Source organism: Lontra canadensis, unplaced genomic scaffold, assembly GCF_010015895.1.
Source record: "Lontra canadensis isolate GAN:19392208 unplaced genomic scaffold, GSC_riverotter_1.0 scaffold4, whole genome shotgun sequence".
NCBI classification, from domain to species: domain Eukaryota; kingdom Metazoa; phylum Chordata; class Mammalia; order Carnivora; family Mustelidae; genus Lontra; species Lontra canadensis.
In genome coordinates this window covers 42,643,589-42,669,109 of record NW_022630998.1, presented here as the reverse complement: position 1 = coordinate 42,669,109, position 25,521 = coordinate 42,643,589, and the positions used below count along the sequence as shown (strand labels likewise).

The window sequence follows — 25,521 nt, the reverse complement described above, 5'->3', positions numbered from 1 at the left end:
CCTCAGCTTGGTTAGCGTGGAGGCTTCAGGTCAGTCGACGGTGGCCGATTAAACGTCCTCTGCTCCTCGTCCTGGAGCACCAGGTTACCCACCGTGACCTTTCTCCTTGCTTGGAGCTCATCATGCTAGATGCTGGGCCTATTGGAAAGACTTCTGATTAAAAACAGAGTTGGTTTTTATCCCTTATCTTGCTGTTTCAGCAGGTTTTTTTTTTTTTTTTTTTTTTTTTTTTTTTTTCCCTTCTCAGAGCAGAGCAGCCAGCTTACGGTTGGGTCATTTGGTGGACTGTGATTGATTGAACTATTTGGGGATCATTCATTTGGCCCTTTGCCTCTCATATCATGAGTGATCTATTTGCATATGGAGTTGAAATAACATCTGAATGACTCTGTTATTAATGATAACCCATCAGCCCTGCCTCCTTTTCTTGCTGCGCTGTTGTCAGATCAGCTCACAGGACCACAGCGTTTCCTTTCTCAAGCTCTAGGCCTTTGCTGTGCAGCAGGCTTCCATAATTCCTTTCTAATAGACACACTGACCCGTGAACTATTGCTTCTAGGGAGTTGTTCTTCTCTTCCTTCTTTTCTCTTTTTAACCTGCAAACAAAACACATGTCTCAGTGCTTGTCATCACCAAAGATAGACTTGCTCATTGGTTTTCCATTTACATCTCAGTTCACAAGGAAAACAGGCTTGGCCAGAGACTTTTCATCTTGTCTTTAGGGGTTTTAGTAAATGAAGGTGCACTTAGGTTTCACAATCAAGCAACCAAGTTGAGCAAGCCCTGTAATTTCTCGGAGATAATCAAGGATTGGAGAAAAAAGCGAAACAAAACAAAAATACAGTGTTTCATCCCTGAACCTTGAGGCCCTTGAGAGGAGAAAGAGCTCCTGCTTCTAAAATGGTTTCCTTGTTTCTTCTTGTAATTAAACAGTGATAGGATTATTATAACTCTATGGGAATACATTTGCCAGTTAATAAGTAAGGCGTGTTACATTTAAAGCAACATCCTCCCCTCGGTCTGCTCCTTTCAAGGCCATGTTCTGTAAGCTGTGCTGGGATAAATTGTGCTGTTTAGAAGTAAGATCTGCGGTCACTGTCTGTGACACACATTTAAGGATCCAATAAAAATAGGGGACAGGAAAGGTGATTTTGAAGCCGAGGGGGAAACACCTTTCAAAAAAACTTCTGGAAGGCAAAAAAAGAAAGGAAAAAAAAAAGGTAATTATAGGAATGAAAAACTAAATTTAGTCAAGTCTTTCAAATTTATACTGGTTTTCTTTTGTTTGTTTGTTTGTTCAAATAGCCGGATGACTCATGGCTTCCTACTCCTTAATTATTGTTATCACGTAATCATTCCCGAGGACCAAAGCTTCTGAAATCTCCATTCCTTGGTGAAGATATTTCTGTATCCCTTTTTGTTTGTTTGTTTGGTTGGCTTTTTTGTTTGTTTGTTTGTTTTCACAGTCTCCCCTATAGTTAGGTGGATAGTGATCTTAATTTGTGATTAGTGTGAGATCACCCTTTTGAAGACTTTAAAGCACTCTATTAATTGTTGCTGTCTGGTTACCTTTCGAGAGATTCATTAACCTACTTTTAAATAACCAAAGACCTAAACTGCATTTATGTTAAGAAATGAAACCAGAAGGAAATCTTTGGCTTTATTTAGGCAAATCATAATAACGTGTAATCTTTGGTATGCACAGTGCCTTGCATGAGTTTATTTCTGTTATTTGCCTTGCATGCGTTTATTTCTGTTGGGGATTTCACTGTTTTGTTTGTTTGTTTTTGTTTTTTGTTTGTTTTTCATTTCACGTCTCATTTAATTATAATCCTGCAAAATTTCTTCTCCTCCTTCTATCCCTTTCCTCTTTGGATAAGTCCTTTGGTTCCTCCCGTTTTCCCAAAGCTCAATTTTAGGGCCATGGAGCTCAACTTAGTATCCTATTGTCCTTGCTTTGAGAGGATTAGTGCCTTTTCTGTTTTGGAATTTAGATGAACTATGTTAGTAATTTCAACACAGCATGTAAAGAGAACAATGTAAGAAGGGATCCAGCCTAAAATCATGACGTTAAAATATTTTCCTTGTGGAGAATGCTAAATCAAGCATAATGAAGAATTAGGCTATCTGTTTGGTGCCTTACTAGGCTAAGGTTAATGTGACCTCTCATGTAGATGTTTTGTTTTGTTTTTCTTTTGCAGAAGGAGCTCAGTCTCCCCAGAAGAGGAAGTTTGTAAGTAGCCTAATTTTGTTTCCTTATTATTACTATGTTGTACAGTTTGTAATGTGGTTATTCTCCAACTTGTTAGGATTTTCAGGCAAATGGAGGATTAATGATAATCAACTGAATTGAGGAAACAGACACTTTGCATTTACTTATAAATGTCACATATTCATGATTTCAGGATAAGCTGAAGAAACTTTCTAGATTTTGTCCTTATGGGCATTGTAAGCCAAAATGCTTACTTATTCCTGGGACAATCTTAATTAAAAAAAAAATTCTCTCAGGTAATCAAGCAAACACATTATTTGGTCTGCAAATGGTATAAATGGATCCAAGTCAAGAATTAGTGTTCTCCTATATGTTCCAGAAATCTGTGATTGTTTTTTATGCTATGGATTTTATGCAAAGGAAATGATAAACTTTTGCCATGATGATGAAGAATTTAAGTCAGCTGAACTTTCTGTTAGATCTGGATCTTATTGCATTGACTGTTGTCATGGTCTTATTTTAAAAATAGGAGATTTATAAACTTCAACTTGATTTCTTCATAGTTTGTTCCAACCTTTTGTTTTGAAGGCCAATAATATATTTGCATAAATCATAGTTTGTTTTGTTTTTGTTTTGTTTTACCATTAGCAAGTTGCAGAAGGAAATTAATTACCTCTGTGTTCCACTAAATTTAGGGTAGATTTGTTACCAACCAATGTTGTGTAAGGGCTGATCTAGAAATACTGGGATTTGGTATCTACATTACAGAATTGAGTGGATGGGCAATGTCCTTTTTATAGAAAAGTATAATATTTCAAGTAGGTAGATGCAGATCTCAACTTGAAGTATTAGAATTGTATATGATAATTGTTGGAAGATAGTATTTATTTTGTTTACCAATTTTTGGATTATGTCAGCTTTTGCACCTGAGAACCAAAATTTCATCTGCTATGAACATTTCAGTACTATCTATTTTGGTTCTTAATGTTTTACAGCTTTAGGCTGCCTGGAGGATACGGAATCATTGTTTTTGAAGACTGTGTCTGGATAAATTTTCACGGACTTAGCTTTTATCTGTGTGTGCTAGAGGTTAATGACCTAAAAGTTGGCTGTAGGAAATGCCTTTAGAATAAAAAACTTGGCTTCTTCTGAATCGTGATTAGGACTCTCTCCTAGACCTGGAAAAGTCCAAATATTTTGGTATTTCTAATCAAGATGAAAAATAAGAAATAAGAAAACCCGAAGTAAAACTACATGAAATATCTTACTAGGAAAAAAATCTCTTTTCCCTTGTACCTTTATTTAATGCTTAAATTATCCTAGGTTTGTCTTTAATACTTTATTTGAAAAGTTCAGAATTTCAGTCAGATTTTCTTTTTGCCTTTATATTAGGTTACTTTTTTTTTTTCTTTTAGTTTTTGAGTTAGTATGTTTCCTGTAAATTTTTATTAAGGTCATGTTAATTACAAATTAGGTTCCCCATGTCTATTTAAGGGCCACATCTCCTTTTGTAATATCTCCTTATCTCACATCTCCTTGTATAAGTCTGTTAATGTTAGCTGATAACTGTGGGTTGGTGGGAGAAAATAGAAGATACATTTAAATTTCTTGACTTGGGAGCATAGAATCTTTCATGAATAAAAAGGGTGACGGCATAAGTTTCTTTGACACCCATGGTTTGAAAACTTAAGAGAAACATAGAATTACATTTTAGTCATTTAAAATCTCATCCTTGGGGCACCTGGGTGGCTCAGTGGGTTAAAGCCTCTGCCTTTGGCTCAGGTCATGATCCCAGGGTTCTGGGATCGAGCCACGAATTGGGCTTTCTGCTCAGCAAGGAGTCTCCTTCTGCCTCTCTCTCTCTCTGCCTACTTGTGATCTCTGCCTGTCAAATAAATAAATAAGATCTTTAAAAAAAAAATCTCATCCTTAATAAAAGTCAATTGATACATCAATCAGATAATGGAAGTAAAACATAGCGTGTACATCAACATAAATCTACCTTTTCCTTTTTTAGTGAATTCTGTGGAAATTAATATTCCAAGTTAAAAAAAACGAAGATGCTCTTTTGTATTTTTTATTAAATATTCCCAGTAGAATTAATGGTGTATGATAGAGATGTTCTGGGACTTGACACCACTCAGCATTTTCATTGACCCCCATATAGAACGTTGGTAATTAATTTCCTCATGCAGTTATTTTATGACTTGGAGAAAAAGAATTTTTTTTTTGAAGATTTTATTTATTTATTTGACAGAGAGAGAGAGATCACAAACAGGCAGAGAGGCAGGCAGAGAGAGGTGGGGAAGCAGGCTCCCTGCTGAGCAGAGAGCCTGATGTGGGGCTTGACCTGAGCGGAAGGCAGAGACTTAACCCACTGAGTCACCCAGGCTCCCCAAAAAGAAAATATTTTTAAAAATAATTGCTAGAGTGATTTAATACAAATCTAATGAAAAATCTAATGAAGAAGGGCACAAGTCACACTTGCCAGCGTAACTGTTCCTGGTTATTAAAACTTGTTAACACTTAGTTCTTGTATTTACTGGTTAAACTCCTCTGGCATAAGTGTTTTCAGATCTTTTAGTATCTTCTCCCAGAGAGATTGAGGATTTGATTCCTCTGTTCTGTTGAATCTTGTTTCCATGTTAGCAGTAAGCAACTATACAGGGTGATGGATTCCTCATTGCTTGTAGTTACAAAGTGGTATGACGGAATGTGTTGGGGGTAGGATGGGGTGGGGGTGGAGGGGTAGGGGGAGGTGTGTGCCTTCAGAAAGGCTGTGCTCCTGGAAGAAGGTGCCTGATTTTGTTATACCTGGGGCTTCAACTTTGTATGTATTGAAGGATTATATTTTTAAAATGCATTGTCATCATTCAAGTACTTAGGGATTTATCAGATTTTTTAAAAGATTTAGTATTGTCTTACAGATAATTTTTATGTCTGGAATCACAAAAACATGTTTTATATATGTAAAAGTTAAAGCTCTCACAATAGATCAAAGAAAATAGGTTTTTCTTTTTATTATTATCTTAAAGTATAAAAAAACCAAACTGTCTTCTGTCTAGAAGATAATCCAGTTCCTCAGTAATTTGTAAAATATGATCATTTTCTCAAGAAATCACTTGAAATCTGTGTTGTTTCATATATGTTTTAAAAGGTTGCAAAGGGAATGATTGTGACCTTTTTTGTATGGCACAAAGGGGCAACGGAGGAGAAGTCAAAGGAACCGCTTTCCAGGCAAGGTGTTACTAAATAACCAAGTGACTCCAGATCAGTTTTCCAGAGGTTTTCTCAGTCCTTTATCAAGTTAAGAGTCCCAGATGTCCTCTCCACGCTGACTGCTTGGATCGCTGGACTTCAGCTAGTTGTCTTCCTCCTTTCAAGAGTCGCCATATGCTAAGACTTGATCCTAGATCCTTCCAGCACTTTCCATTTCTTTCTCTTTGGAACTAAAGTTGTGATACTCTCTGCTCTTTCTCCTATAAGCTACCTGTCAAAAACTGGAGAACCTTTGAATAAATCATGATATAATCATTCAGTGAAATACTACATAGCAGGTAGAATGAATGAACTGGAACATAAGTATCAACACATAATAGTATCAAAAATGTGCAGAACAAAAGCTAAAAGCAAATTGCATATACAAGAAAGTATTTACATGATAAAATTTTAAAGTATGCAAAATAAGACATTTGTTAGTGAATGCAAACATGTGCAGTAAAAATATAAAAACATGCATGGGCGACAAATTTACAGTACTAAATGCTACAGGGGTTTCATGTGTATAATTAATGAGGTAGGTACATGGATATTTACAGTATACCCTCTACATTTTGATATTCTTGAACTATTTTATTTAAAATACTCAGTAATTACATGAAGGTAAGATTTCAGACTGTTTTATCCAATATGTATGGAGATTTAACAATGATTTGAAGGGGAAAATTAGGTAAAGTTTACCTGTTTTGAATGAAAGGTTGTACCAAATCTGTATTTATTTTTGTTTTACTCTTGTTTTTTTTGTGACTTGAAGATTGGCTCAAATGAGTACAGCTTTACAGTCGCTGGAATATCTGCTGTGGCAGGTACCTTACTAGTTAATGCCAAAGCATCGTAATAACTTTTGGTACTCATGGAGAAAGGAGGCACATGAGACGTTATCTTAAATGGGACATTATGACATTTAGCTGCAGAATTAGATTTGTTGTCTTGAATTTTCAGCCCTTTAAGAGAAGTGACTGACTAATCTTTATCTATCATAAGGTGCCCAGTATGGTCACATACAGAGTATGGGTGTTGGGAGATGACCCACAATGTCTGTCTCCCCGAGCCAGACAGTGAGCCTCCCAGCAGAGTGACCTGTCCTGCTTTTGCTCTGAGTTCCTGTCACAATGTGTTGAGGACTCATAGTGATTCCGTGTCTGGTTGGCTCATGCCAATCATTCTTGGTTTAAATTCAGTGTGCAATACATAGGCTCTCTTGACATTCTTTTTATTTTCCTAATGACAATGAATCTAAACTGTTCATATTGATGTAAGTGCTCATGGTGTTTTGGGTCCCTTATCTAGTCTTTACCCATAGTTAGATCTTGGGCTCTGAAATGACATTTCAGGGCAAGAGGCAAGACTGGGAATTGTTTGTTTTCGGACAGAGAAGGTGCTAAAAACCCAAGATGAGTGGTGAGGAGTGAGGCCAGGGTGGCCCAGGCAGCTACATTTTATTTTTAAAGGACCCCTTTGTGTTTTGTTAATTGTCTGAGTGAACATTTCTCCCAGGCAGAACCTCTTTTTTCATAGAATTCCTCCAGGGAGATGTGCTGGATGTGGGCTGGAGGCCAGTCCCTCTCCTCCTCCGTTGTTTTCCAGCTATCTTTTAGATGTCTTTACACAGAGAAGGAAACTGCACTATCTATTCTTAGCAAGGAAATTCTCCTTGCTACTTAAATAGTGTTTCTTCTATGACTTTTAATCATGAACATAGAGGGCACCGTTTTATGGAGCCGGGTTGATGTAGAATTCATAAAACTATGTGAATAGTTACCACTTGATTAGAGTAGAATCAGCGACTTGACACTTGGCCAGGTCTTTGGCTAGACACCTTTTAAAGCGGCATCCAGCAGTTGAAACCCAAGTAGATGCCACTCCTGGTGTGCACAAAGGTCCTGAAAAAGTGTGTTTCTGCATGCCCAGCAATCATTGGGAGGATTGAAATGCCTAAAAGACATCTTAGGAGTCTTGGCTTATTTTAATTTCTTGATGTAGCAACAGTACTTGTTGTATCCAGTAAATTGTTCCTCTCCCTGGAGTCTTGTCCCCTCTCCATTCACGCTTTCCGTCTGCTATCTCCGTGTTCTGGAGACGGCTGGGGGCTAGCAGGGGTGGGTATGGCACCCGTAGCTAGCTGTCTGCTGGCATCCAGCTGTTTCAGGTCTCCTAAGAAACCCACCTCCCCATGTACAGAGAAGACAGGCATCTTAAATATATCTGCCACAGTGCCAGACATCCTCGTACCAGAAATCCATTCAGTTGGAGCTCAGAGATGTTTTCTCTTTGGTGTCTCATGGACTCGTGCATAGCTTTGGGCCGCAGGTCACTGTGCTGAGTTTAGCACGGAGGCAAACAGTCCCTTACTGGAATGCGTCTCCTGGGTGGGTGGGACAGGAGGCCACCAGATAGGGGAGCAGCCTTCAAGAACTCTTCTGCTCCACGTGTAAGTTAATGAACATAGGAATGAGTGGCAGACTGACTTCCCTTCTTTCTAATTTTGTCTCTTTGGGGCAGGGCCAAGGGCAGGAAACGAATGGAAGATGAGTCAGCAGCAGAGGGAGAGTGTTGTCAGAGGGTGGTCAGGACAATGGAGGCAGAGGACCCTGAGGGTTGTCAAAAGGTTCTGAGTGGAACTGGGCCTGCTGGACGTAGAAGGTGGCTTGTCTTACTGTAGATATATTGAACTGAAGGTACAGGGTTAGGTTGGAATTTCTCGTTTTGAGACCAGCTGGGAAGTGGCCCTCAGTGTAATTTAATAGGCTTGGGACGATGTACTTGGCATGTGTAGAAATGTCTGTTTTTTGAAAAGAAGGCTTATTTTCCCACTGGTTGTATTTCAGCCAGAGCGTACTCCCTTGACTTTCTAAACAGTGTTTAGAAAAATAGTTTGAGTAAAACGAGTAGTTTCAGTCTAGACTGCAAGGAGAGGGAATCACCTTCATTTCACAATGGAGTTGCATTAGATTTTGTGAGTTTTTCAGCAAGGTGAGGGCAACATGTCCTGAAATGGAGGGAAAGGGCTTAATTCAAGCACGCCAAAGGCTGTGTAAACCACACTTGTTATTTGGATGCATTTTAAAATAAATTAGCTTCCTTTTTAGTACTTTCTTCCCTCCCACACCCATAGATATGGAAGCAAAAACTCACAATATCTCTTGTCAAAGCCGAATGGAAGTCCTGTGTCATTTTTAATGTTAGAAACCCAGAAACAAAACGAAGAAGAAATTGAGTGTTGCATCTGAATTAGCATTTAAAGTGGCATGTTTATATCAAAAGAGAATGGTGTAATATATCCCGAGAGTAAAGAGAGGACTGCAGCCTGTGAAAGAATGTCAATTGCATTTATATATTCATCGAAGAGCTGGTTTGGTATTTGGCACGTGCTTGCAGCGTCCTTTATTATGCCTATCCTCATCTTCCGTGAAGTGAGCTGGGAGGAGACCTGCCAGGTAGAAGCAAAGTAGGATTGATCTTCTTACCTTAGAAAATTGTAGGAAAACCTTAATTTTGCCCCAAGGTAAGAAGGGCTAGGTCCCCTAGGGAGGGTTCTCAAAATACATGTACATTTCCAAACACACCTGGGAGTGCAGATTAGAATCTGGGTGTGTTGGGGGTGGAGGCTGTCAGACCTTCACCCAGTTCTCCAAGTGAGCCTACAATGCACCCCCTCCCCACGTTGAGAAGTATTGTTAGAGCTTCAGGGTGTGTATGGTGGCAAAGTGGATTTCTGGATGCCCCTGAGGCTGGAGGATAAGTTCTCTACTTCATCTTTGCTAGAATAACTCTTTAACAAAAGCGAATCAAACAGGAATTTGGGGAGTTTTTCAGTGAGCACTCCTCACTCTGTGAGGCTTGTGTAGGCTTGTACAGCAACTCCCTGAGGCTGGTGGGTGATTGCCTCTGGTTTCTCACTAAAAGCCACCTTTTCAGGTCTGTTCCTCAGTGGACATTTCAGAGCATGGACTGAGGAGCCACACATACTGCCTGGGTTTCAATCCTACTTCTGCCATTTAACTAGTGTAGTGACTTTCAGAAGGTCACTGAGCCTCTAGGTGTCTTTGCTTCCTCATTTGTAAAATGGGGAGTGTCTTGAGAATTAAATCAGCTAATATTTGTAAAGTGTTTACAGCAGTGTGTGGCCTACTTTAAGTACTATGTACGTGTTCTGTAAAATAAAGAGTACCAGCACTTAAGCCCTCCCTGTGCCATCCCCTCCCCCATCTCTTATTTTTGTTCTCTAGAGTTAGACCAAAGACTGCAAAGTAGGCTGGGAAAATTCCTTTAAAGCCAGATCATTTGCAGAGCATTTTCTGAGGAGCTGGGGTTTTTCCCAGCTTTTGTCAATGGTGAGGTTTTTAAGAGGGCGTTTGGCCCCATAGCCTTGGGTAGACCTTTCCGTTGCATCCCATGATGGTCAAACCTGGTAACAGGAGGTTTCTAGGTGTGCTGTGGGGATGGACTCCACACATGTTCTGGCTCTGTGTCATCAGGGTATAAGGGAACTCTGTGTGCTCAGTGGCCCCTCTTCCAGAATAAGCCCTCACCCTAGACCTGCCTATCCTTTTTCTCAGCATACTATACAGTTCAGTTCTTAAAATTGTGTTTTGGGGTAGACAGGTGTTGAGGAAAACAAAGCGGGCTATTATTTATGTCCGTACCAAAAATTTTAGTCAGAATTTCATACCTGGAAGAAACTTGTACAGAACTCTGACTGGACATACCTTTTTTTGAGAAGTGTGGAACTAACAACACGGAGGATTGGAGATTTCCTTGTGCTTAGTCTAGTTCCTTGACTGTGAACTGTGACCAGAATTTAGGGTTCCTGCCTTCAGGGATTGGAAAGCAACCTTTCCTTTTTAAGACTGTACTTGAGTTGGAAAGACATAATCAGCAAGGAAATGGGTGTGCTTTGTTCTGGAAGACAGGAGTTTTAGCATTGACGTCCACAGTGTGGATCAAATAAATGGTAGACGCCCACCATATGCTTGACTTCACCATGCTTGTCCTGGTTTCTTGGGACATTTTGGAAAGCTTAACCTCAACTCTTCTTGAGTTTCACACTTAGAACTGCAACCAAAGGGAAGGCTTTGAGGTACACCCCAGAACTGCCAGGAAACAAGGTTTAGTCGGACTAATCTGGAGACTGGGGAGAGCCTGGCTGGTGTGGTGTAGCAGTCCCAGCTGCAGTAAGTGCTATCCATTATTCCCTGAGATATGAGCCAAATGGACAAGTTCTCTGTTGTCCTCGGTACCCTGTGGTATGGTAGTGAGTCAGGCCCACTGAGGGGGATCTCGGAGAGGTGGGTGGTAGCTGCAAGATCTCACATGTGTCTTGATGTTTCTCCTTAGAATCTCTCCTGTTTCCTCAGTTGTTCCTGACGCCGGAGAATTCAGCTCCCTGCCCTTTTACTCTTTGTGGCAGCTGACTGTCCAATCTCCACAGCTCGGAAGAAGTTATTTGAGGGTTCCCTCTTTGTTTTTCTGCAATAGGGTTTTCACCCTCTGAGAATCCTGGTGGGTCGTTTCTTTCATCTGAGTACATGTGCATTGACTTCTCACATTTTATTCGTTAAAGTCCCCTCTCCTTGGATGAGTTAGAGGGCGTCTGCACGCTTAGGTTGTGGAACATAAGATGAGACCATAGAACATGCCAGCAGCTGGACACATCTCTTCCCATGGCCTTCTGGGCTCTGCTTTACCTCGTACACCACCCAGGTAACTTTTGAGTAGTACCATAAGAAAATTCTATGCAGAGAGTTCTCTAATGAGGGGGAAGAGTTTCCTTAAGTGTGTTCTATTCATTTTTTTTTAAAGATTTTATTTATTTATTTGACAGACAGAGATCACAAGTAGGCAGAGAAGCAGGCAGAGGTGGGGGGGGGGAAGCAGGCTCCCTGCTGAGCAGAGAGCCCGACGTGGGGCTCGATCCAAGGACCCTGAGATCATGACCTGAGCCAAAGGCAGAGACTTTAACCCACTAAAATTCTATGAATTTTACTTGCATGTGGAAATAGGTGACATCCATTTGAGCTACCAAAAAAGGATAAATTTTTATTTTTTTAAATGAAGTTTGTAATCATAATAAATTCAAATATGCAAATTATATTGAGGGAAAGATTTTGAAATGCCTTTATTCTACAACTATAAAATCTTTCAAGAAATATTTGCATATTTTGTAAATGTTTCTGTGAAAGTGTTCTTGTTCTGTTAGAAAATATTACTTTGGCGTATGCTTTGTGCTCTTTATTGTATAGGAAAAGTGATTTCTAACTTCGGTTTGTCATCCAGATTGATGGGATTAACACGGGAATGGCATTAGTCCTGGGTGCCAATCTCTTACTAAACCCTGATTTTCCAGTGCTGTCTCTTCATGTGACTGTTGGGGGTGGTCTGTACCTTTCCTTAAGCCAGCTTTGAGCAGAGCTTATCTTTTGGGTTTATTTTCATGTTCCAAAACTGAAAAGGGTATTTGCTTTGAGAAGTTGGCACCATATGACTTCCTTCTGTAGCTGCTGCGGAGCAAAGGGTAATGTTTAATGCAGGGACAGTGGGGACCATCCCTCTGAGCTGGCAGCAGGACAAAGAGGGGGTGTGTTCTTTTCTTAGCTCCCCTTGGCCTCTGTGCTGAGGCACTAAGTGGTATTTGCTCTGCATGGGGCACATGAGTGAGATCACCAGGGGTTTGGCATTTCAGGGTATAAAGCATAGTGTTTAGTATCTTAACAAATCAAGAATCAATTATCTGGGAGAATAAGCAGAAGGTTTTTTTTTTTTTATGTCTAGGATAGATTAGTTTAAATGCTAAAACCACTCCTTGTGGATTAAAGAAGCATTTGGAGACAATGGAGTATAATTTTTAAAATGCACTTGACATCACATACCGGAAAGGAATTAATAGATCAGTACATGGGTTTTATGTCTTAGGGGAACAGGGTTGGGTTTTGTTTTGTTTTTGTTTTTGTTTTTTTTCAGGTGGGATTCCAAGGTATTATCAATTTGTATGTAAATGCAGTTGATGCTGATAGAATTGCAGGGAAAAACACTGTCATCAAACATCTGGTTAAAGCATGTTACTTAATTATTATCTTTGAGCATTCAGGCCACTTAGTTTATTCTCATTTTTCTTTCCCTTTTTCTGAAAGGTGTTGGTCAGACTTATCTTGAAAACCACAGGAGAAACAGTCATGGTGGTCGTTGTTTGGGGAGATAACTTAAAAGGGGAATTATAGTAAAGGTAGTGGACAGTGGTACTTCTTGAGGCTCTCTCAGATCTCTCTCTGTCCAGCACACATTTAACATCACCTAAGCTGTGTGATGTTAAGTACCCAATGAAATGGATTTCATTTGTATTACTCCTCAGCGGAATTTAAAACCATGTGAAACAAGCACGCAAAACACACCAGAAAAGCTTCTTCTCATGAAATTCCATGTAGCATGACCCAGTTTCAGCTGCGCTAAGGGCAGTAGAGCCCTAGGTGATCTAGCAGCTAATGTTTTCCACAACAGCTGACAGTGCCCCACCCCTGCCAACACCTTTAAAAAGGAAAAAGAAACAAACAGCTTTATGCAAGAACAATTCACATACAATAAACTGCACTTAAAGTGCACAATTTCATAAACTTTGTCATATACCTGTGAAACCACCACCGGATCAAGGGAATGAAACAGTCTTGCCCAGAAGTTTCCTCTTACTGGTCTGTTAGGACTCCCTCCACTGCTGCCCCCACCCCCCACCACCATGCCAAATCAGGCAGTTCTTAGTATTTTCCATCCCTAAAGGTTAGTTTGCATTTTCTAAAATTTTCAATAAATGCAACAATACTGTTTGTACCGTTTTTTGTTTTGTTTTGTTTCCACTCAGCTTAGTTATTAGGAGATTTCTCTGTGAATTACTTTTTATTGCTAAGTAATGTCGTATTGAATGGGTACAGTTTATTTATCCATAGTTTGATTATCCATCCATTTGTTCATGGACATTAGGGTTGCTGATAGTTTTTGGCCATTATAGATAATACTGTGATGTATGATTGGTAAATTTTCTCCCAACTTGTGACTTGTGTTTCCAGTCTCTTTACAGCATTGATAGAAGAACAAATGTTTTTAACTTTGATGAAGTCTGTGTTACCAGTTTGTCCTTTAAATGAACATGGTTAACCATCTTTGCCTAATCCAGATCACAAAGCTTTTCTCCTGTTGTTTTTCTAGAATGTTTATAGTTCTGAATTTTACAGTCATGAATTTAAGTGATCCATTTTGAGTTCAGTTTGTGTGTGGGTGAAATATGGATTGACGTTCATTTTCCTGCATGTAGGTATCTAATTGTTCTAGCACCATTTGTTGAACAAATCATTCTTTCTCCCCTGAATTGTTTTTTATCCTTGTTGGAAATCAGTTGTCTTTATTTGTATGTGTCTTTTTATAGACTACATTCTTTCTCATTGACCTATTTGTCTTTATACCAATACCACATTGTTTTTATTATTGTGGCTTTATACTAAGTTTAAATATTAGATAGTGTTCATTCTCCATCTTGATTTTTTCCCCTAAATTGTATTGGCTATTCTAGATTCTTTAATTTTTGAATCAGTTGGTCAATTTCTACAAAAACAAAAACCTGTTGAGATTTTTACTGGAATTGAATTAACTTTGTAGATCAGTTTGAGAAGCTGTGAAGCTTTCCAGTGGGGGTTACAGTGAAACTGTAGTCTTAGAGATGGATTAGGGAGGATAAAATGTGAGGTATTATAGTGTGGAGAGACAGGGGTGGAGTTGCTCACCAACATGGACTGATGGAGGAGCTGGGTGGCGTAGTTGGCAGAGTCTTAATTGAGGAATGAATGACTATAAATGAGAGAGCAAATATTTTATTTATAAGAAAAATCCCCTCAGAGAAGCCCAAGAAAAATGGTTGGGTGGTTTGTTCTGGAAGCCAGTCAACTAATTATTTCAAGCTGAAGTTAGAGGGAAGTAGGTGCATTTCTTCTGGAAAGAAGAATATAATGGAGAGCTTAGGGTCAGCATAGTTGGAAAGGTAGGTGGAAGACATGAACAGATGGGATTCTAGAACCTCATGTGTTTATGGAAAGCTTGTGATACAGGGAACAAACTTTAACATTTTCTACAGTGACTCAGTCTAACAGAACAATGAAGTTTACTTGTGTAGTTGAACTGGTGGTTGATCTAGAACAGTAGTTCTCAGCCAGGGGCAATTTTTGTCCACAAAGAGGATATTTGACAATGCCTAGTGACATTTTTGATTGTTGCAACTACTGGGAGAGTGGGATTTCTTTTATTATCTAGTGGGATGCTGCTAAACATTCTACGATGTTCAGGGAAACCACACTCCCCAACAAAGTCTTATCTCCCCAAAATGTCAATAGTGCTCAAGTTGGGGAACCCTGGTCTGGGGAGGAAGGACTAGAAAAGAGAGTAGAGTGAGAGTGAAACTGTTAGGTTTCTTTGGCTCCTCTTGTCTGTATTGTCTTGAGGAGAACTACTCTGTTGGGTAGTAATCATGGACAGTTATTCTGGGTGATGAGGAATTAGTCTGTGGAAATCTTCAGGCGTATTTCCAGAAGATATCTAAAAATGTTATCAAATAAAGCTAGTTTAACAAAAACATGCCTTGACTGCAGATAAATGGAAGAAGTGTTGAACATCTGAGTTAATTTGCTTAAGAAGAGATTATTTGTTTAGATATGGTGTTGGCCATAGATGAGTATCAATTGGGATACTTTTTTTTTTTAAGATTTTATTTATTTATTTGAGAAAGAGAGAGAGAGAGAAAGAAAGAGATCAAGAACAGGGAAGCAAGGGTAGAGGAAGAAGTAGGCTCCCTGGTGAGCAGGGAGCCTGATGCAGGACTCGATCCCAGGACCCTGGGATTATGACCTGAGCTGGAGGCAGATGCTTAACTGACTAAGCCACCCAGGTGCCCTTCAGTTGGGATACTTTTGATGGCAGGTCATAAAGAAAAGTTTACTCAAAGTGGCTGAAAAAAATAAATGAACTTTACCAGCTCAAGTAACTAAATGGGCCATGGTCCTGGCAGGGGTTGATCCCAAGGTTCAGTGTTGACACAGGACCCATTTTCTCCTTCATCCCATTTGAGCTTTCCTTCATAGGTCACACATGGCTGCCAGGAGTTTTCAGGGTTATTTTTTTCTTATTCATTCTTGTCACAAGAAGATATTTCTTCTTCTGTCATGATGAGTTGTGGTTTTTTTTTTAAGTGTGCCATCTTAAATTATATGTCCCCCTTGAATATGGTAACATTAAAACAGTTCTTCCATTAGCTTGGACTCATGCTATCCCGTATGGTAGCCACTAGCCACATGTGGCTATTGAGCTCTTGAAATACAGCTTGTCTAAATTGAGATATGAAATAAGAATGTGGAATAGCTAATTAATAATTTGTATGTTAAGTATATGTTGAAACAGTAGTATTTGGGGATTTATGGAGTTAGAATGCAAGTACATGATTGGAAATACTTCCATGTGTTTTGTTTTGTTTTTTAATTTTTTAAAATGTGACTATTAGAAAATTGAAATTCTAGAAGCGGCTCCAATTGTGTTTCTTGTGTACAGAATTACCTTAGACCATTCAGGTGTCCCTGGGAGTCTGACCCACCTAAACCACATGCTAACAAACATATGGGAGAGAGATGGAATGGTGACTGGGCAAGCAATTAAACATGAATACTGTGTTGACTGGCATAATCAAAGAAAGGAATAGTTATTTGCTACTGTTTCACTGAGGATGAATGTCTGGAAATACGGCTCTACTACCACTAATAAGAGTTAATAATTGTTTCTTAAATATATTTTTGAAAATTTTAAGAGTATCATGGTGCCCTTAGCCACTAGTGAAACAGCACAGAAATATACTAAGAGAAAGTGAGTAATCCTTCTCCCTTCTAATCCCTGATTCCACTTTGAGCCGTAGGTCGGTTTTGTCAGTCTGGTCTGTATTCCTCCATGTCTTCCTTCATGTACATGTGAGTGCCTCACACATGCTGTTCTGTTGCTGCTGTGGCTGCCATTTTAAGAATGGGATTATGGCACTTCAATTTGCTTTTCTTACCTTACCAGTTTGCTTTCATTACCTCCAAGTTAGCATCTACCAATTTATCCTGTTCTTTTAAATAATTGCATATTGTAGATATATCACATTTCATTTAACTGTTTCTCCCATCACTGGGCATAATGCGATTTCCAAGCCCCCCTCTTCCTCTGCCACACAACAAACAATGCTGCAGTAAACATCTTTGTACCTGCGTCCTTACGTACTGGTCCTTTTTTTTTTTTTTTCTTCTATAGGATAGATTCCCAGAAGTGGAATTGCTTGGTCAAACGGTATGTGTATTTTTAATTTTAACAGATAAAGCTAATTATTTTCCTCAGAGGAATAGCAAATGATATTTATGCGTAAGAGTGCCCATTTCCCGCATTCTCATCAGCATTAGATGTCATTGCTCCTTTTAATTCTTACCAATCTAATCGTCCCTGATCATTCATTTACCTTTTTCCCACTACTGTTGATGTTGAGAATATTTTCATATGTTTATTATCCATATGAATTTCTCTTTTCTTCACTTCATCTTCATTTCCACTACCCATTTTTCTGCTTGGTAATGTGTTTCTTTTGTATTTTCTGAGAGTTATTATGTTTTAGAAATGTTAATCCTGGTTATATGTGTGCAAATGTATCTTTATCATTCTTCTCTGTGTGGGATGTCTTTTGCCACATGAAAATTTTTAATTATTATTTAATCAAATATGTCTGTCTTTTTCTTTATTGCTTCTGAGATAATCTGTTTTGTTCAGGGTGGTGTGTGTATCTCAAGGTCATTAAATATTTTCCACTATTTTCTCCCCAGTTTTTAAAACCTTCAAATCTGACTGCAATTTTTAAGTTTTGTACATGGTACAAAGAAGGATTCTGTCTTTATTAGTTTGTAGTTATTACAAGAACCTTTATCATGGGATTGAAATGTTATCTTGCCACATATAAGGATGCCATATATATTTGAATCTATTTCTGGACTCTGTATTCTGATCCCTATCCATTTCTGTGCCAACACCATGCTGTTTTGAATGCAGTGGCTTTCTAGGGAGTTGTAATGTCTGGTAAGTTGTCCTTCACTGGTCTTCTCATAGTTTTCATTGTTGTTTTTAGCCATTTGTTTTTTCCATACTTAAATTTAAAACTTAAAGTTGGAGAATTTTATCTTAAATGTTTTGAATATAAAAGGTCATATAACAATATATAATAAATAGAATTAAATTAGTAATTCTCAGTTTGGGGATCTTGTCACTTGGTATTACTAATTGGAAAATATTTATTGATAAACTGAGGACCTATTTCTTTTGTGACTTTTGATTCTTTAAATGTGATTTTACTTTGTGCCTGTGATAATTATACAGTTACCTCAAAATGGAGAAATGGGGGTTACAGGCATTACATGTTGAAATCTATCCAAAAATTAGATTATTGCATTAAAGCTACAGTAATGAATGCCCTCAGTGACTGTGACCTTGTAATACTCTGTATTTCTGTTTATGTGCCAAACTATAAAATATACTCCAGACTTGGATTGGTTGATGGCTATCTAAATAATGTAAAGAAAGAACTGTAGACGGGCATAACAAACCATGTATCTTGCGATCTTTTATGATTTCATTCTTCTAAACCTTAAATAATCTTGACCTAAGAAACTGTCACACCTGAAATTTTGGGTAAAGTCTAATATTTTACATGTTTTTGATACTTCTCAACTTTATGTTACTGTGATAATAACTTGTGTTCACTGATATTCTCAGTTGCTTTTTTGGAAACTTTACTTATAATATTAAAACACTAAATAACTTTGTGTTTTTCTAAGGGGATTTGAAATATTATAGCTAACCATTAAAACTGCATGTGATAAAAATAATAGTAATGTTGTCTTACAGATAAATATATATACAAACACATACAAGGTCTGTATTTTGCTTATGAAAGCAAAGGGACTTCCCCATGTAGAGTCCGCCCGTGTTTCATTAATTAATTAGAAAAAACCATTAGTTCTGTAGCCAAAAATGAAATGGTAAAATAATTAATGTATTGTGATTATTATTGAATGAAATACTTGGACAAAAAACAATTATGTTTTTAAAAAATGAGATTCTTCGTACTTTTAATGGTATTATAATTCAAATAAATTAATTGGTATGGCAATTTTGAGCATGTGTATGAATATTAAAGACGGTAATTTAGAAAAGAGAGAGGGAATTCATTTAAATTATTCACACTGAGACCAAAAAAAGGACTTAGTTTAGTTAGAGTTAAATTTAAACCGTGTATGTGAACTTTGAATCTTTATTAAATCATAGATAGCCAAGTGGAATTTTTTCTTCTGTTCTAAAGGTAATGAACAGTTAGCTCCCAGCTGCCATCCAGTTCATAGATCCAGTACCATCCTGCAGATACTTCATGTCCCTGCCTTCTGGCCTCTAATACAACTTTCCACTAAAGGTCAACCAGACTCTTTCAGGAATATAACTGGCAGCCATGATTGGGGTAGGGAACATTTTGTCGGTTTCAGAATGGATTTGTTTGTTTTTGTTTTGTGCTAAATCTCAAGGATGCTTTCAACAGTGTGGGCGGGGGTGGAGCTGTTCATGTCAGATAAACCAAATTGAAGGAGTTTCTTCTGCAGGGCCCTAGCGGAAATTTCAGTGACAGAGGAAATGGTACTTAGAAGCCATTGAACAAGCTGAGCCTACCAAAAGCCCCAAGCCCCGGATCTTGTTCTGTCATAGGTAACAAGTGATATAAACAGTGCTAAATAAAAGGCTTATCATGTTTCTGGTGTTGCCAAAGAGACTGTATTTTAATCTACTCAGATTCTGTTTCCTGTCCTCAAGTTTTAATCAGGATCAACACTGACAGTTGATAAACATAAACTTAAAAAGATATCATTGGACTATATTTTAAATACAATCATGGATATAAATTCTACATTGTTAATTTTAAGACAAATTTGTTTTTTATTTATTTTTAAGATTTTTATTTACTTATTTGACAGAGAGAGACAGAGCAAGAGAGGGAACACAAGCAGGGTGAGTGGGAGAGGGAGAAACAGGCTTCCCGCTGAGCAGGGAGCCCGTTGGGGGCTTGATCCCAGGACACTGGGATCATGACCTGAGCCGAAGGCAGGCACTTAACAACTGAGCCACCCAGGGGCCCGGACAAATTTGTTTTTAAATATATGCAGGCTATTGCAGGAACTGAAAAGCATAGGAAAACAAAACAGTAAGTAAGGGTATGATAAGGTTAATAATAAAGGAATTGTTTTCAAAACTAATGTCAAATAGTTAAGACTTCAAGTAGCTCTAGGGCTACCTGATCCTAGAGACTTAGGAAAATTTGTTTAATATAGGGTAGAGAGGGACACCTAGGTGGCTCAGGCAGAAGCGTCTGCCTTTGGCCCAGGTCATGATCCCAGAGTCCTGGGATTGTGCCCCACATCGGGCTTTCTGCTCAGTAGAGAGCTTGCTTCTCCCTCTGTCTCTGCTATTCCCTCTGCTTGTGCGGACTCTCTCTCTCTGACAAATAAATAAAATCTTCAAATAAATACATAGATAAGTAAAAATAGTATAGAGAACCCCTCTCTGTGTTTGTCAAACACACATAAACAACCATCATAAATAAACTGCATAAACAACAAACGTAAACCGCCAGCTCTGGACAGGGGTTGGAATGGCTGTTGATCAGTTTTTTTCTTGAAGCCAGAAAAACCACAGTTCCCACAGTATATCATCAGTGTGTTCACAAAGCCACTCTGAGTAGAGGCCTTGAAATCCGACATGGGGAAGATACAAGAACCAGAAAAATCAGAGTAATGCTCACAGGACAGGAAGAATGAGGAGGCCAGTCCCCCACATCTGCAACACTGTATTGAATACATCACCTCTGCTGATTTCAATGAACTGACCAGGGTTACTTGGAATCCCTGCACTTGACAAAAAGATGTGAAGCCAGTGATGGTACTCCTGTGCTGCCCGAAAAAACAGCGACATAGCTCCCAGAGCATCTCAGGTATTGGGTTCAAAGCAATATTCCCAAAGCCTGCAGATATCATTCCTGGACCTAATGAGATGAGGTAAACCGGAACTCACCTTAACTAATAGGCATTTTTAATCTAGATCACATTGAAACAGAACTCCTTATGTGATATTGTACTTTCAAACAATGGAAAAATCTTAAACTAGAAATTAAACCTTAATCAAGGTAAATATTTTGTGCAGATTTTCACTTTAAGATTTACCAAGGTTGCCTCCAAGTGACCAAGGCAGAATGTGACTTCATGTACCGTTGGAGTAATTTAATCCTATCCTCTTGTTCTTGTTAAAATCTTACCCTCACTGAATATCACTTTCATGTGTTTGGCACTGTCTGAAATGATCTCCAAGTAGAGTTTCTCATCTTTATTTTCTTTAGTCTACTGCTAGAATATGTTAAACCTTCCACACATGGGAGGTGGAAGAAAATATTGATGCAACAGATCCAGTGTAAAGTGTGAGACTTCCATATTGCTTCGATTTTAAACAGGTCTGTTGCTAGTAAAGTGTAGTATCATCAGAGAACATTTATGTCTTGAGGAGTGAGCTCCCACCCTGTCCCTGGGCTAGTGGCAGAAATTATAAATCAGCTGTGAGTGTGACGTAAGCACTTGTCCTTTCTGCTGTCAGGGCGTTTCACCCTTGAGAACTGTGTTGAGATTGCTCCGTTATGCCGGTCAAGCCGCTGGGTCGGTAGTCAATGACCCTTCCTCTCTGTGCCTTAAAGAGGAAAGCTGCTGCTTTTGGGGAAACCTCTTATGAGCTGGGGACACGTACTGCCAGCTGCATCTAACTTCCAAGTTAAGTTATGTCACAGGACGACTTTTTAAAATGACACATTAAATCTGACCCCGAGTTATTAGTCCCCACGATATTTTTGTACATCTATTTTTTTTTTAAGATTTTATTTATTTGACACAGAGAGATCACAAGTAGGCAGAGAGGCAGGCAGAGAGAGAGAGAGGGGAGGAAGCAGGCTTCCTGTGGAGCAGAGAGCCCGACGCAGGGCTCGATCCCAGGACCCTGGGACCATGACCCGAGCCGAAGGCAGAGGCCTTAACCCACTGAGCTACCCAGGCGCCCCTATTTTTGTACATCTAAATGTTGGAATGTCAGTCTCCTTGAGTTTTCTGTTGTCATTTCTGCTATCATTCAAATTCTAATGAATGGAATAGTATTTGGAGAGAGAAAAATAAAGAGCCACCTCTATTGGTACCTTCTCCTGCTATTGGATTTTTCCAAGGCCAGCTTACAATCTCTTAGAGAGGGGTAGGACTATTGAAATGTATGAATAGAAAACTTCAAAAGTGAACCTCTCAAAGCAGTAGAATATAAAGATATTTTAAATATAATTGCAGTTGAAAAAAATATATATATATAATTGCACCTGTATTCAGTAGTAGGGGGAAAAAAAAATCAAAGCATTTCTCCTTAATGCCATCCTGAGGTATGGAACATGTTGTAAGAATGAGTAGAATATGCACAGGAAGGAGGGCACCTCAGCATTCTCCAATTTAGGACAGCACATGTCCCCCAACCTTTAATTTATCTGACCCGGTCTCCACCAGATCTGTTAAGGCCCCTTCATTTTCATCTTCTTAGACACCCAGCCATGGAGCATAAGATCACATTTGTAGGGACACTGTGACCGGACAAATATTTTCCTTTACATGGTGCTTTTAGAAGAATCCTTTTATCTTCTAGAAGGGCCAGGCTCCTTGGATGTCTGAACAATGAAGAATCTTAGCCAGCTATTTCCACACCAGAACCCTTGGAGCTTAACATACTTTGAAGTAGATTGCTCCCCATTGCAGGGCCACAATAAAAAGTGGGTTTTTTCATAGTCTTTGCATTGATGTTTGCAAAGCCAGATGGCTTTGTGAAATGAGCCCCAAAGCAGTATAACTGATTAAAAGAAATGCCAGGTAGTTGAAGGCTTTCGTACCCAATGTGAGCCTGAAAGAAAGAATTGTTCTCTTGGGGTCCGTTAATATTGGGGAATCTCATGCCCATCTTTAGGGGTCAGCCAATGACAATTGAGACAGGTGTTGGCAGCAGGAGCCTTAAAAATGAAGGCTGAAAAAAATCTCTCTAGCCAGCCATTGGGAGACCTGCCTGAAAAAGAAAGGAAACGGGCCAGTGACGAAGTGCTTTGAGGACTGTAGGTACCTTGTGAGGCTGCGGCTCACATACTTCAGGCTATCTTCTCGTTTTTGGCTTGCTAGTACTGTATCCTGAATCCGCATCCACCAGAAACCCCAAGGTTCCTCTGCCTCACGCCTTGGGGCCACTGCCATCCTGCTTCTCTGTAAATGACTCTGTTGAGGAGGGCAGAGCTCTGGCTCTTTTTTGTTGTCCCTGTAGAAATTATTCTGCTGGTGTTTGTGACCCTGAGCACTGACCTTAACCTAAGAGCCCAGTACTGTATATTTCAGGCTGTTGGTTGGAAGACTGATGGAATCTGGCCTTGTCGCTGGAGGCATTCAGAGATGTAACAAATTGTTCTCTGCCTTCATAACCCACCGTCCGATGATTGGGAAATGGGGTTCAGAGCAGAAGCAAGCTCGAAGATGAGCTTTAAAAACCTGTCATCAAGAGGGAGCTGGCCCTGAGTTCGGCTGTTTTTCTATCATCAGAAAACACTTCAATCCTGCAATGTATGTAATGTGACAGAGACCTGAGAACCAGACCTTCCTGTTCCATTTTCTCCCTGTTGCCGTCTCCTGTCAGTGAGTGACTCATCAGACGTGGTGTTGATATGTTGACAGAGCAGTGATGGTGGAAGACCTGGGACTGCTGTTCCATGGAGATAGCTAATTTATGAAGAGTTGGTGCATTGTAATCTCTATGAGCGTCCCTGTGTCCTTGTAAAGAGGGAAAGAATTCAAACCTGGAGGCATTTCCAAGAACTGTTCTTATGGCAGAAACTGATATGTGTATTCCTATTGTCCATTTCTTGAGTAATAATGTATAATTTGTAGTATCTTAATAAGTTACAGCCAACTGGTATTTATAGAAAATGATACTTAGAATTAGTCACACAGGTGACCATCATAAAACTAGAAAATACAGGCGGGAGAAGATGCATTTGAAATTACCCCTTATCTTATCACTTAAAGGAAAGACAGTTTAAAAAGCAGTGAATGTAGCTTTCACTTGTGTCTTTTGATGCATTAAATAATTTTTCCTTTAGGTGTCTACAGTGTTAGAGGCTCCTAGCATTTAAGAAATGGAGTAGCATTTTATTTTGCCATGAAAATTCTCAGATCATAAAGCATTTATCATTTTTTCTCATTCTTTCCTTGTAGAAAAGTAGAGAAGTATAAAGGATAGAAGTTTTCATCCATAATCTCACCAGGTAAAGAGAGTCCCTGAAAGCATTTTAGTCTGTTTCTCTTCAGGCTCTTTTTAAACTCCTCATTACTTGATGATGATTGATTCTTTGGTGCACGTTTTTCTTTCAGCAGGGAGGTACTTTCTGGAGCTTCAACTAGTCATAGGTGAGCTGAGTACTCTGCTCAAATGTGGGCATATTTGCTGTGCCTTTGAACGGAAGAGCCAGGAGAGCGACAAACTGGGCCGTTACTCATGGTCATGTATGCTTGCTTAGGTACTGAGGCATTTCCTTATTTTGTGTAATTCATTTCAGAAAACTCAAAAATGCTCACATTTTTTCTGCAGCTGTTGGAAGTATTTGTTTAGGTTCAAGGAAGCTTTTAGTTCTTATGTGCAGAAAACTCACTTCTCACAACACATTTTAATAGGTTCCCGTAGTCAACAAAGAGATGACATATTCATTTAGGGAGTAGAACAGTTTTTCTTTGTGTTGCTCTAACACTTGGGGCTTTTTAAGATTTCCCCTGAAACCAGCACTGCAGCCTTCCTTAGCCAAGTTGTGGTTTGTGGAGTGATTCATTGATCAGGGAGGGTTTCCCAGAGTTGCTCAGGATGTATCATTAGAGTACCTTTGTCCACGTTGTCCCGCTAGAATGGAGGCTCCCTAGGGCCAGGAGGTTTGGGTCCCTGCTGTATCCTCGGTGTCTAGAACCATGCCTGGCATGTCAGAGTTGTGCCACAAATATTTGTAGATACTGTTTTGTGTGTTTTTAAATCCCTTCTTTCCCCTGCTGCTTAACACTTTCAATGACTAACCCCTTAGTTGACTGAGCAATTCCTGAATTCCTACATTAAGTTGTTCCAAATTCTAATAATGTGGTAAGCTCCTCCGGGTGCCTGGGTGGCTCAGTCAGTTAGGAATCTGACTTTGGCTGAGGTTGTGACCATGGGGTTGTGGGATCGAGCCCCAAGTCGGGCTCCATGCTCAGCAGGGAGTTTACTTGTCCCTCTACCTCTGCCCCTCCCTCCACTTGTGCTCTCTTTCTCTCAAATAAATATTAATAAAATCCTTTTTTTTTTTAAAAGACCGTGATGTGCTCCAAATATGATGGTAGATGTTGGCTTGTCAGCTTAATTTATTTGTGTCTAGCGCAGTGTTATTTCATTGTTTGCATTTAAATATTTTATGGAAACAGATGAAAGTGATGAAATAGTTGCTGATTAATATTTCAGTGTTTTTCTAGTCCTCTGTGTAAAGAAGTACAAGGGGCGCCTGGGTGGCTCACTCCATTCAGTGTCCGACTGTTGATTTCAGCTCAGGTCGTGACCTCAGAGTTCTGGGATTGAGCCCAGGTCAGGCTCTGCATTCAGCACAGAGTCTGCTTGGAATTCTGTCTCCCTCCTCCTCTGCTTGCGTGCTCTCTCTCTCTCTCTCTCAAATAAATAAATAAATAAATTTAAGAAGTGCAATGTAAATTTAATACTCTCCTAACTTTTAATTTATCCATTCGGTTTTTTCTCCAGGAGAATTTTAAGCATAAGTGATGTACAGTTCCATTTACCAATCTGCATTGAGTGCCAGAAATAGATACCTTTCAAAG

General features: G+C 39.2%; 1 protein-coding gene across 1 annotated transcript in view; it reads left to right on the top strand.

The window, feature by feature from the left end:
• MAST4 (microtubule associated serine/threonine kinase family member 4) overlaps positions 1 to 25,521 on the top strand; it is a 557,439-nt gene that overhangs the window by 276,844 nt on the left and 255,074 nt on the right. The window contains 2 exon segments of the mRNA XM_032849379.1: positions 2,202 to 2,233; positions 16,799 to 16,834. Coding sequence (XP_032705270.1) covers positions 2,202 to 2,233; positions 16,799 to 16,834 — 68 coding nt within the window.